At 41.7% G+C, this 14,170-nt stretch overlaps 1 protein-coding gene across 9 annotated transcripts in view; it reads left to right on the top strand.

The window, feature by feature from the left end:
• The window catches only part of LOC140481231 (F-BAR and double SH3 domains protein 2-like), a 245,079-nt gene that overhangs the window by 152,837 nt on the left and 78,072 nt on the right, over window positions 1–14,170 (top strand). For all 9 annotated transcript variants that reach the window (XM_072577095.1, XM_072577094.1, XM_072577100.1 and 6 more), the window contains exons 9-10: window positions 5,396–5,518; window positions 7,960–8,055. In XM_072577095.1, the coding sequence (XP_072433196.1) occupies window positions 5,396–5,518; window positions 7,960–8,055 (219 nt within the window). The remainder of the gene's footprint in view (window positions 1–5,395; window positions 5,519–7,959; window positions 8,056–14,170) is intronic.

Raw genomic sequence — 14,170 nt, 5'->3', positions numbered from 1 at the left:
GGGCGGCTGTGGACGCCTCTGCTGCAGCTGAAGAGGGAGAGGGTGGGGGAGGGGGTCCTGCTTGCTGAGAGCTGTGGGCTCCCTTCCCTTTGGTCATTTTTACTAAATATTAGACTATTTAAATGTAATACTAAGCAACTAATTAAAGTTAACAGCTATTATGAATGATTTGGTGAGTGTGGTGGGGGGTGGGTGACCCACTTTACCCAAGTCTTGGGAAGAGCACTATAGACTCTGAACTTGCTGGGTCGCCGCCATCTTGGATCCTTCGCTATTAATATCTTAACCTGTGCAAAACAAAATGCAGCTTTCATTTAACAGATTTTAGTCAGTGGCTGATATTTCTGATCGTATGCATTTACTTGCCCGGCTGCTGCCCAGTGAAAGCCCAACTTTATGACACCATTCTGAAGAAAAAATGCTTCCAGAGATGACAGTATTTGCATAAAAAATTGGATTTTGTTGATGTTGACCATCAAGTATAAATACTACTCCAAAACTTCAGACTGCTGACTTTTTGAACTATTTTTTTGAATTAAGGCTGCTTTTCTGATCGTTAGTCCAGCTGGAATGAATGTGCATGTGCAGTTGTTTATCGTTTGTGATGTGAAATCCCTATCTCACAAACTGAAATGAAACAGAAATTGCTGGCAATCTGTGTTGAGTTGAACAGATTTAATGCTTCAAGTTGAATATGATTGTCATCATATTTAACTCAAAAAGTTAACTGTTTCTCTCTCCACAGATGCTGCTAATCATAGAGTCACAATCCTGTTGAATATTTCCAGAACCTTCAGTATCTTGCCTTCATTTTACAGCTACACAACCTGCATGGCTTCTACTTTGCTGGCAGCTTGGGGACATGTTACCGAATCACTGTTTACAGCCTCTCAATCCTTATGGATTTCTTTTGGCAATTTTTTCTTTAAATGAAGCAAAGCAGCACTACCAATATATGTTTTTAAAGCAACTGCCTACTGATGACTCCTAACTGACTTCCCACAAAAGCATTTCTGTATTTCATGTATTCTTCCTGGCCAGTATGGATCGAAACTGAGTTGATGGTGACTGCAGAATTGCCATGAGACAAAACAAAAGCAGGAAATATCAGTTGTTAGACCACAAAGCCAGGAAAGGGAAACTCATCAGGTCACATTTTCAAATATTGTTGAGTCATCGAGAATTAACTAAAGCTGCATTCATCACTGCAATCAAATGGATGATGACAGTGATTTAATTTTTTTTTATCGCGTAGCAGATAAATGCCTGCTGCCATTATAATTTTCTGATTTTAGAGATGGTCATCTTATGGGAATAATAACAAGACCAAAGCACTTGTAAAAATATCAGAAAATACAACAGCTGAATAGAATCACCAAGAAATCAGTCACAGCTTTGCAGAGGAGGCTGCTAAATTTGCCTGCCAGGAATTACCTAGCGGCTCACCCTTGTGACTTGACACCTGCTTTCTGATGGTCGAAGATTAGCAGTGGCAAGAGGGTACCCTAAAGTGCCCACTTAAGGGCCTCAGTTGGCCTCGAGGCAGAAAGGCCATTCTAGACTTTTCCAATGCTGACTTAAACAGGGGGGGGCCAGAAAGCTGGACTTGTTACCTTACACTTTTCCACACATCTGCCTCCCATCTTGCATCCATGAGGTGCTGTGGACTATCGAAAGCAGTACTTCAATTCTCTTCACAATCTGCAGTCTTACATCCCAGCATATCCCCCACTCAACCATTGCCATCATGCCAGGGTTCAATAGAGAGAGCATGAGGGCATGCCATAAACCGCACCAGGCATACCTAAAAATGAGGTGTCAATCTGGTGAAGCTACCAACCAGGACACCTTGCATGCCAAACAGCATAACCAGCAAGTGATAGAGCTAAGTGATTCCACAACCAATGGATCATATCTAAGCTCCGCAGTCCTCCTGTGTCCAATTGCGAATGGAGGTGGACAATTAAAACAACTCGCTGGAGGAGGAAGCACCAGAAATATCCCCTTTCTCAAAGATGGGAAGAGCCAAACACAACAGTCTGAGGGATAAGGTGTAAAGCATTCACAGCAGTCTTTAGCCAGAAGCATCAAGTGGATGATCCAACTCTGCCCCCTTCAGTGATCCCCAGCATCATAGATGTCAACGTTCAGCCAATTTGATTCATTCCATGTGATATCAAGAAGTGATTGGATACTGCAAAGGCTATGAGCACTGACAACATTTTGGCAATAGAACTGAAGACTTGTACTCCAGAACTTGCTGCTCCTCTAACCAAGCTGTTCCAGTACAGTTACAATATGATATCTACCCGTCAATGTCATGGACAACCTAAAATTGCCCATGTATATCCTGTACACAAAAAGCAGGACAAATCCAATTTGGTCAACTACTTCTCCGTCGGTCTACTTTCGAGCAGCAGAAGATGTCATCAACAGTGCTATCAAGCAACACTTGCTCAGTGATGCCCAGTTTGGGTTCTGCCAGGGCAACTTTGCTCCTGACCTCATTACAGCCTTGGTTGAAACCTGGATAAAAGGGCTGAATTCCAGAGATGAGTTGAGTGATGGCCCTTGACATCAAAGCTGTATTCAATCAATTGTGACATCAAAGGGCCCGAGCAAAACTGGATTCAGTGGGAATCTGAGGGAAACTCTCTGCTGGACAGAGTCATACAGAAAGGAAGATGGTTGTGGTTGTTGAAGGTCAAGTCATCTCAGCTCCAGGACATTTCTGCCCAAGTTTCTAACCAGCTTCAAATGCTTCATCAATGACCTTCCCTCCATCTTAACATCTGAAGTGAGGATGTTAGCCGATAAATGCACAAAATTCAGTGCCATCCATGACTCCTCAGACACTGAAGCAGTCAATGTTCAAATGCAAAAAGATGTGGACAATATGCAGGCTTGGGCAACACTTAGCAAATGACATTTGTAACTGAAGTGCCAGGCACTGAGTATCGCCAATAAGAGACAATCTAACTACCCACCCTTGTCATTCAATAATGTTCGCACCACTGAATCCCACGCTGTCGACATCCTTAGGCTTACCATTGGCAAGAAACTCAACTGGACTCACCGAATAAATAAATTGGCTACAAGTGCAAGATAGAGGCTAGGAATACTATGGTAAATAATTCACCTCCTGGCTCCCCAAAGCCTGTCCACCAGTCTACAAGGTTTAAGTCAGCACAGTGATGGAATATTCCCCAGCTGCCTGGTTGGGTGCAGCTCCAACCATACTCAAGAAACTTGACCCCATCCGGGACACAACAGCCAGCTTGATTGGCACCACATGCACAAGCACCGCATCCTTCACCACTGACGCTCAGTAGCAGCAGTCACTTTGCAAACCAAGGGCCACATCGATCTAGGAAGGCAAGGCAGTAGATACATGGGAACATAATCACCTGTAAGTTCCCTTCTTGGCCAATAGCCATCTGTCTTTGAAATATATTGCATTCCTTCACTGTCACTAGGCTAAAATCCTGGAATTCTCTCCCTGAGGAAATGTAGGCTGCAATAGTTCAAGAAGGAAGCTCACCACCACTTTAAGGGCACCTAGGGACCGGCAATAATTGCTGGCCAGCCAGGGACGCCTACTTCCCTCGAATGAATTTTTAAAAACTCAGAACAAACAGAAAATTCCACCTATGTTTTGTGCCATTCAAGTACTTATAACCTTGTCCTTCCAGACATGAAAATCCATGCACTGTTTGTGGTGTCCACACTTCGTTGGTCTAAGTTGCTTCATTTTAAGTACTACTCAATATTTGTCTCATAACTAGTGTACTTTTATGCCAGCAGTACTACTTGAAGTATTTTCTTGAAGTGTAAAACAAGCTTTTACAGAGAAGTGATAGATTAACATCCAGATCTAACTACATGTTACAGAACAAGATTGAATGTGAGAATTGTAAAGTCCAGGCAAGGAGAATGTCTTGTGGTACCATCCAGCTGGATTGTCCAGAGAATCTACAGATCTTGTACTCTCTCTGTTTCTCTCTTTAATATTCTTGTGTGCTTTTCTGCATTGCCTAAAAATACTTTGAATCTCTCTCTTTTATTCCTAATTCACCTTTGTTCTTATTTAGGAGTTATTGTAAGATAGTGGCAAAAGTACTGAACTTAGTGAACTGAGTACTTCACTGAAAGTTAGACTTTTACGTTACATGTTGTCAAAAGGTGCAATAACAGCCAAATGGAAGCATAATTCAAAAGCAAGTTGCAATCTGTGCAGGAACTAATTGTGCACGTTGTTTAGATCTAGACTTCAAGACATGTTTTTAGAAAGTGGTATTAAGTAAAAAATTAAGTTTGGAACATAGCTTCAACTGCTTAGCAACTTCGATAAACTAGTAATTAGTTTCTATCTGTGTCTCTCCTCCACTTGGTAGCATTCTCATCTTTGAGTTCCAGGTTGTCCTGCCTCAGGAGTTAAGCAGGGATATTAAAACTGACATTCCAGTGCAGCACAGAGAGGTACTACCCAGTCAGAAGTGCTGTCCTTCAAATGAGATATTAGATTGAGACCCCCTTCTATCAGTTTAAATGTATGTAGTGCATCTCCCAGAACTGTTTTGAAAAAGAGTGGTGGAATTATGCTGACAAATGTTAAACACTAAAGATTGAATATCTGATCATTATCACATCGCTGTTTGTGAGAGTTCTTGTGTGCAAAGGCAGTGCCTACTGACATTACAACAACGCGTGCACACTCATTTGGAAATGCACATGCTCATAGTTCCAGAAACTTCTACAGCTTTGTTATGCCCCAAATCCACACTGCACGTGTGCACAGAACAGACATGCCATTGAAACAGGATTTGGTAGCAGAAAATTCCTCCGGACAAGAGTAGGGAGTTACTGGACAGGAGGATCAGACTGGTTGAGGAGGATGGGAGAGGTCAACCTAGCCATCCTTGGTGCGAGTTCTCTCTTCTTTCCCCCCCCCCCCCCCCCCGCCCCCCTCCCCACCCCTTACCCCTACTAGGCCCTGATCTCTCTCCTTTCCAAGTCCTGATTTCTCCTCCCCGGGTCTTGATACCCACCCCCTCTCAGGTCGTAGGCCATGTGCTGGTGTCAACAATCACTGCCGTGTGAGAATTAGCTGTAGTGTTTTCCACATTAAACCAGTGGTTACACTTCAAAAGTACTTCATTGGCTGCAATATTCTGAGACTTTCAGTGATTGTGAAAAGTGCTATATAAATGTAAGTATATTTTTCTTTCGCCAAAATAAATTGACATTATGTCATAAATCAAGCAGGAAATACAATTTGAAATCTGAAGCAACATTTAGATTTATGCAGAAACAAATCTTTCATTAAAGCTTTTCTCCTATAAAACAGTTTTGTCTTTAGAATACCATTTAAGATATTTTTTTAATACTTCTACAGGCTCTGGATGGGAATTTCTATGACCATCTTAAAGAATACTTGATGGTTTTCAACAGAACAGAGCTTGAGGCCTGTCAGTCTGTACAGAATACATTCCAGTTGCTGGTAGAAGCTTCCAGCAAGGTGAGTCTCTGGCATTGCAAGGATGGGTTTATCGTTTTCCATGGAAATGTACCCCATTTATTATTTGAAACTGCTCCAAGTGATGCTGGGATTCAGGAACTTCAATGATAAAATCCTTGATCTGCATCTAATAAATTATCTAAACCTGACAGCATTTTTGTTTGGTAAAAAATAAGCTTTTGTATTTTCTGTAAACAAGAAACTGGGTTAAGTTTGTTTTCATACTGTGCCAAAGTTTCTGTCAATAGTAGGATTGGAAATGAAGTAGTAAACAAAGAAACACTTATGGGGACATTTCAAATTCTTTAGTCTTCAATAAAGGCAGGTGAGTGTGGTTTTCTCCTGCATTAAATGCTAACATTTGTGCCTTGGAATCATGATGGAAAATGATCATTATCTCTTTCAGAGAATTCACAAGATTAACTTTTGATGTTTCAAATCAGGAAGGAAGGGTCATTGAGGAGCATTTGTATACCTCCTAATGGTCGATTGGAGTATAGGCATGGGAGGAGATAACCACACAGCAATTTTTAAAGTCACAGGTTCTGAGCAGCCTAATCAAAGTAAATGTGGGTTTTGTCTAGGCTAACTCCAGGAGATGTTGATTCACATCTGTTTTGAGTGACTGGAATCAGCTCTTAGATTGTGTAAGGTCCTCTTTCCTGTAGGATATAAATGACCAGTTTACGATAATAGCCGTACAATATCTTAACCACTGTACCATATGTCATTTATCATGTGAGTGTGTGAGGAGAACAGAAGATGACAAATCTTGAGTATTTTACTGAATCAAAGGAAATAGTGAACAGAAAGTCTTGTTATTTAATTTAATGTAAATCAGTTATAAAGGAATTCAAGAGTCACAATGCGTCATACCTGTATGTCTTCAATGGTATGATTTTCATGGTAAATGAAAATTCCTAATGCAGTTTCAATTAACAAACTAGTGACCTTTCGAGAACTCGCAGTTTTGAAGATTTATTTTCTCCAAATTCATTATTAGTAAAGTTGTTCTTACAGTGACCATTGTATTTCACATGATATGACTTAATGGATGATTTCACTAACAGGTTGAAGGCAAAGCCTCAATGTTCAGTTGCTGTGATTTTGATTCATTCCACAAAGTTGCCTCACACTACTGGCTCCAAAAGGTCTGCCCTCTGTGGATGCTACATTTTCACCCTGGTCTCTCCAAGACCTCATGAGGCCTCACCTTCCTCCTCCCAGCCCTCCTACACTTATCTTGATTTCTCTCTCTTAACTCCGAATCTGCTCTCTCCAGCCCTCAGTCCTTGAGGCCTTTTTCCTGCACACTCTGCTATTCCCATTAGACTGCTGACTTCCAACTTTCCTCTGCTGATCCAACTGTTAAACAACATGGTTAACTGTTTGCTATCTTCATGTGTTGTCCCAATTCTTTAAGTTTGCCATCATCACCCCACTTCTTGACCCCAATTTCCTACAAACTGCAGTCCTATATCCCACTTTCCTCCGGGTCCTTGAACATATTGTCATCCTCCAAGTTATTTCTGAGAATTCACTATTTGAATCTCATAAATCAGGTTTCTGCCTCTGCTGAAGTACTGAAACAGCTCTCAAAGTTGTATGTAACATCCCATGTGACAATGACAAAGCCAAATTATCATTACTCATTTTTTCCAACCTGTTCTGCAGCATTTGGTAGAACTAACCACAGCATCCTCCTCTAATTTCTCTCCACTCTTGTCCAGCTGGATGGGACTGCTCTCACCTCAATCCATTTTTGTCAAGTCCTATTCAGTTCTTACCATTTGTTGTCTGACTGAGATTGGGCCCCAGAATTTCTCTTATTCATCTCACCTAACCCCACAACACACTAAAATATCTGTCCTCATCTAATTTTGAACTCCTCAGTACCCCAAATTTGTCTACCATTGATGACTGATTTCAACTGTCAAGACCCCAGGTTCTGGAATTCCCTCCCTTCAGTTCTCTATGCGAGCCCTCCAAAATTCCTCTATTAAGACAATCCTTAAAGTGTACTACTTTGACCAAGCTTTTGGTCATCTGACCTAATATTTCATCATATGGCTTGGTGTCATATTTGATTTTATAATACTATTGTGAAATGCATTGGGATAGTTCAGGTGCTGTACAAATATAACTTGTTGCCAATTTTGGTTGATGAGTTGGGTTGAATCTTTAAGGGAAAGTAGAGCTAAAAACGAAATATACTACCAGGGAGAAAGAACTACAAATGCAAGTTTGACAGGAATAAATTATATGCCATACATTCGTGTAATATATCTTTGGTGACAAGTGGTTCTAATATAGACGTATGAAATAATCTAATGTAATTCGACTAGTATTGCAATAGAGAAAATGGTGCTTGTATGTTCTTTAAAATATAGCATAATATTGATAGCTGAATTCTTTGGATTTTGTTGTGACTTTATTTTTAGGGATTGCAAGATTACAATCTACAGCTTTTTCTGCAAGAAAATCCAATTTTCCTAAAACCCCAGCCATTCCAGTTCCAGCCGAGCGATAATGATATGGTATGTGACTATTATGTTTGACAAGTATATATTTACAATGGCAAGAATATATACTGCAGCATTCCCTTCTTCCTCCCCATTTCACAGTGATGAAAATTACTATTTCTGTCTTATTTTCAAACAGAGGGGCAAATATATTTCTGAAAAAGCTATCTAGGACAATTTCAGTCATGGAACTTCTGATGCTTTGAAGATGAAACTAGTGCTGGCTTCAAACTTTAAATTATTGATAAGTTAGTTATTTATATCATGTCCAGAGTAAGACGAAACACTTGTCACCTGCGGCACGTATCCAACATGTCTCTTTATAGGCCTATTCAGGGCAATTAAAGGAGACCAGCTAGAATATTCTTGTTGATCTTCTGGTCCTCTCTACTAGAGTTATTAGGTGACAGATCAGAAGGGCTAATTCTTCAGTCAAGCTCATCCTGCCTGGTACTTGAACTACCATAGGCCACCCTGTAAAGGGATACCCTCCCCACACTGGTGGCACGACTGCAAAAATAATTTCTTAATATGCATTTTAAAGGGCTGAATGGAGGTAGGTCATATTTATTTTGAAGTGAGAAACAAAAAAAGAAATGGGTAGAAAATCTCAGCAGGTCTGGCAGCAGCTGTAGAGAGAAAGTAGAGGTTTTTTTTTCTCCACAATGCTGCCAAACTGATGAATCTTTCCAGCAAGTTCTGTTTTTGTTTCTGATTTCCAGCATCCACAATTCTTCAGTTTTTTTCATTTTGGAGTGCCCTGTTCTTTGCTTGTCTTTCATTGAAGCCGGTTGTTTATTTCAAATTGAAGGCTTCACGTTGGCCTTAACTTTAATAGCCTGTCCATTATCCTTAATTGAATGATCTCCCTCTGTCCATCAATCTTCCACCCTGGAGAAAGTCTATTATCTATACTGTGCTGGCTTCTGACATGCATTTCAGGCTGGTAGCAGGGCCCAGAAACTGGCAAAGAAAATCCTGCCCTTTGAAGTGGAATCTCTGGTAACACAAATTACAAAACTTCATTTTTGAAGCTAGTAAAATTAAATTGATGGGTATTTGACATTTGGGAGACTTGGAGATAGCTGCTTGTCAATTTCTTCATTTAAAAAAAAGAGCCATTTTACCAGATAACATTATGTTGTAAAAGCAAAATATTGCAGATACTGGAGAGATGAAATAAAGAAAATTCTAGCAAGACTCACTCAGCATCTCTGGAGAGAAACAGCATATTGAAGTCCACTAAAATTCTTTGGAAGATTAGTTAAATTGACCTCAAAATATTAAGTTTGTTTCTCATTTTTCCTTTGGCCTTTGAAAGAACAGTTAAAAATGCTTAGGCTCCTCATCCTCATGTATCTGCATGATTGGCTACTTAATAAACCAGTTTCTGCCTCCAATTTAGAGGGATTGTTTCAGATCCTTACAACTAAAACCAGATCACCCCTCTAGATTGTCAATGATTTTTAAGTCCGAACTCTGATTATTGACTCACTTACCAGAGGGCATAGTGTTTTCTGTATCAGCTCCATTAAGATCTCACTCAACACCTTGACAGCTGTTGCTCTTCGTGACCCAAAATGAACAGAGTTCACTTTCCTAACCCCTCATTTCCTGAAATTCCTCAGATCTGATAAACACCACCTCCTTTGAACCCTTTCTAAGTGGCTTTGTCTTTTCTCTGATGTGATGCACACAGTTGTTCACGCTTAGGCCTAACCATGAGTACTCTAAGTTCAAACATAATCTTTTCGCTTTTATGTTCTATTCTTTGACTTACTAACCCAGCATACCATGATTTATAGCCACTTCTTCAACTTGCCATGCCATCTTTTAATGATTTGTGTATATTAACGACATGGTCTCCCTGCTTATGTGCACTTTTCAAAATATTGCTACTTACCACTCCTGTTTAAAAAGGGAGGGAGGCAGAAGACAGGAAATTAAAGGCCGATTAGCCTGACCTCGGTCATTAGTAAGATTTTCAAGTCCATTATTAAGGATGAGATTGCGTGGAATATTTGGAAGTGTGTGGTAAAATAGGGCTGAATCAGCCTGGTTTTGTCAAGGGGAGGTCACGTTTGACAAATCTGTTAGAATTCCGAAAGGAAATTATGAACCAGTTCAACAAAATAGAGCCAGTTTACGCAATCTATTGGATTTCCAAAAGGCCTTTGAGGTGCCATGTGGGAGGCTACTAAATAAGATAAGCATCCATTGTGTTAGGGTCACTGTATTGAAGTGGTTAGAGGATTGGCTACCTGGCAAAAGGCAGAGACTGGGGATAAAGGTGCCTATTTTGGGATGGCACATGATGACTAGTGGAAGTCCACAGGGATCAGTGTTAGCCACAACTATTCATGTTATACAACTGAGGACATTGTTGATAAGTTTGCAGATAACACAAAGGTAGGTGGAGGACAGACAGTGTTGAGAAGTGGGGAGACTGCAGAAGTTCTTGGACAGGCTAGGAGAGTGGGCAAAAAAATGGTAGATGGAATAACATGTGGGTAAGTGTGATATTATGCACTTTTAAAGGAAGAATAGAGGTGTAGACTATTTGTAAATGGGGTATGACTTTAGAAGTCTGAAATGCTAGGGGACTTAGGAATCATAGTTCCAGTTTCTTTTAAGCATAACATGCAGATTCAGTTGGTAGTTTGGAAGACAAATGCAGTGTTAGCATTCGTTTCAAGAGGGCTAAAATAGAAGAGCAGGGATGTATGGTGAGGCTGTATAAGGCTCTGGTCAGACGGCATTTGGAATATTGAGAGGAGTTTTGGGCTGCATATCTAAGGAAGGATATAGAGAGTGTCCATAGAATGTTTACAAGAATGATCCTGGGATGAAGGGCTTGTCACGTGAAGAGTGTTTGAGCACTGGGTCTGTACTCGAAAGTTTAGAAGAAAGAGAGGGGATCTGATTGAAACTTGTGGAATATTGAGAGATGTTGAGAAGATGATTTCAGCCTGAATGAAGGGATGACCCTTTAGAACTGAGATGAGGAATTTTTTTAGCCAAAGGGAAGTGAATCTGTGGAACTCATTGTCACAAAAGACTGTGGAGGCCAAATCGTTATATTTAAGACAGAGATAGATAGGTTCTTGATTTAGTAAAGGGGTCAAAGATTATGGGGAGAAGGCAGGAGAATGGGCTTGAGAAGCATATCAGACTTGATCAAATGGCAGAGTAGACTCGATGGATCGGAAGGCTGAATTCTGCTCCTACATCTTATGGTCTAACACGGTTTTCCACAAGTCCCCTTAAAGTGCGTCACATCATACTTTTCCACATAGAACTCCATTTTGCCATGCTTTTGTCCATTTAACCATCTTTTAAACCTTCAACTGTCCTTATTGCTACCGTGTATCTTCCATAAATTTTGTAATGCTGCATTCATGACCAAAGTAATCTTAATTTTGCATATGTTGAACCCAACACTGAACCTTGGGAAGCATCTATAGCCACTAGTTCCCAGTCTGGAAAAAAATGAACTTGTCACTGTATTTTCTATCCAAAATGCCACATTCCTCATTGCCATATATTATTGCCTTAATTTAAGAAACACTAAATTCCTTATTCTACCACCTCATAAAAAGCAAGTCAAACAATGCTGTTATTCTTATCTCCAATTCTTCACCATCCCACTTCATCTAACAAAGGAGCAGCACTCTGCCAGCTTTGTAATTTCAATACAAAGTTGGACAATAACCTGGTGTTGTGATTTCTGACTTTCTTCACCATCCATGTCAAGATATCCGATCAAATTTCAGTTTATTTCGATGACTAGCCTTCTCTGTTTTCTGTCCATAGATGCTGCCAGGTGTGCTGGGTTTCCCCAACCATTTCTGTTTTTGTTTCTATTTCAGATCTCCAGCAAAAAAAATGCCCAGAATACTACTAATCAGGTAGCATCTGTGGAGTGCAAAATAGTTAATGTTTCAAGTATGTGACTTTTGTCAGAATTAGAATAAATTGGGAAATGTAATAACTTTTGAGGAAGTGAAAGGATTTTTTTTCACTCGTGAGACATGGGCATCGTTGGCTGGCTAACATTTATTACATATCCATAGTTGCCATTGAGAAGATGGTGGTGAGCTAACTTCTTGAACCACTGCAGTCCACAATGCTGTAGGTACAAGTGTAGCCTGAAGAACAGAAGGGAAAGTCAGAGTAGAGGACAGGAGAGATAAAAGAACAATGCTGCGCTCCATATGATGGACATTCCCTTTTTATTCTTTCTCTACCCCATCGACTTCTCCAGCTTTTTTCAAATTCTGATGAAAGACCACAGATCAGAAGCATTAACTCTGTTTCTCTTTTCACAAATTCTGCCTGATTCCCTGAGTATTTGCAGTATTTTCTGTTTTTGTTTTGCAGTATTTTATTTCTGTCAAAATACTGTAATGTTATTTGCCTTCTAGCCTTGGAAGAAACTTCTTTTTTATCTTAGGTAAAAACAATGACTGCAGATGCTGGAAACCAGATTCTGGATTAGTGGTGCTGGAAGATCACAGCAGTTCAGGCAGCATCCGAGGAAAAGTAAAATCGACATTTCGGGCAAAAGCCCTTCATCAGGAATACAGGCAGAGAGCCTGAAGGGTGGAGAGATAAATGACAGGAGGGTGGGGGTGGGGAGAAAGTAGCATAGAGTACAATAGGTGAGTGGGGGAGGGGATGAAGGTGATAGGTCAGGGAGGAGGGTGGAGTGGATAGGTGGAAAAGAAGATAGGCAGCTAGAACAAGTCATGGGGACAGTGCTGAGCTGGAAGTTTGGAACTAGGGTGAGGTGGGGCAAGGGGAAATGAGGAAACTGTTGAAGTCCACATTGATGCCCTGGGGTTGAAGTGTTCCGAGGTGGAAGATGAGGCGTTCTTCCTCCAGGCGTCTGGTGGTGAGGGAGCGACGGTGAAGGAGGCCCAGGACCTCCATGTCCTCGGCAGAGTGGGAGGGGGAGTTGAAATGTTGGGCCACGGGGTGGTGTGGTTGATTGGTGAGGGTGTCTCCTGAGATGTTCCCTAAAGCGCTCTGCTAGGAGGTGTCCAGTCTCCCCAATGTAGAGGAGCCCGCATCGGGAGCAACGGATACAATAAATGATATTGGTGGATGTGCAGATAAAACTTTGGATGTGGAAGGCTCCTTTAGGACCTTGGATGGAGGTGAGGAAGAGGTGTGGGCGCAGGTTTTGCAGTTCCAGCGGTGGCAGGGGAAGGTGCCAGGATGGAAGGAGGGTGGGTTGTGGGGCGGGCGTGGACCTGACCAGGTAGTCACGGAGAGAACGGTCTTTGCGGAAGGCGGAAAGGGGTGGGGAGGGAAATATATCCCTGGTGGTGGGGTCTTTTTGGAGGTGGTGGAAATGTCGGCGGATGATTTGGTTTATGCAAAGTTTGGTAGGGTGGAAGGTGAGCACCAGGGGTGTTCTGTCCTTGTTACGGTTGGAGGGGTGGGGTCTGAGGGCGGAAGTGCAGGATGTGGACGAGATGCAATGGAGGGCATCTTTAACTACGTAGGAAGGGAAATTGCGGTCTCTAAAGAAGGAGGCCATCTGGTGTGTTCTGTGGTGGAACTGTTCCTCCTGGGAGCAGATACGGCGGAGGCGGAGGAATTGGGAATACAGGATGGCATTTTTGCAAGAGGTAGGGTGGGAAGTGGTGTAATCCAGGTAGCTGTGGGAGTCGGTGGGTTTGTAAAAAATGTCAGTGTCAAGTCAGTCGTCATTAATGGAGATGGAGAGGTCCAGGAAGGGGAGGGAGGTGTCAGAGATGGTCCAGGTAAATTTAAGGTCAGGGTGGAATGTGTTGGTGAAGTTGATGAATTGCTCAACCTCCTCGCGGGAGCACGAGGTGGCGCCAATGTAGTCATCAATGTAGCGAAGGAAGAGGTGGGGAGTGGTGCCGGTGTAATTACGGAAGATCAACTGTTCTACGTAGCCAACAAAGAGACAGGCATAGCTGGGGCCCATACGTGTGCCCATGGCTACCCCTTTGGTCTGGAGGAAGTGGGAGGATTTGAAGGAGAAATTGTTAAGGGTGAGGACCAGTTCGGCCAAACGAATGAGTGTGTCAGTGGAAGGGTAGTGTTGGAGACGTCAGGAGAGGAAAGAACGGAGGGCTTGGAGGCCCTGGTCATG

Source organism: Chiloscyllium punctatum, chromosome 9, assembly GCF_047496795.1.
Source record: "Chiloscyllium punctatum isolate Juve2018m chromosome 9, sChiPun1.3, whole genome shotgun sequence".
Lineage (NCBI taxonomy): Eukaryota > Metazoa > Chordata > Chondrichthyes > Orectolobiformes > Hemiscylliidae > Chiloscyllium > Chiloscyllium punctatum.
The sequence above is the reverse complement of the archived record's forward strand: the minus strand, read 5'-3'. Positions and strand labels throughout refer to the sequence as shown.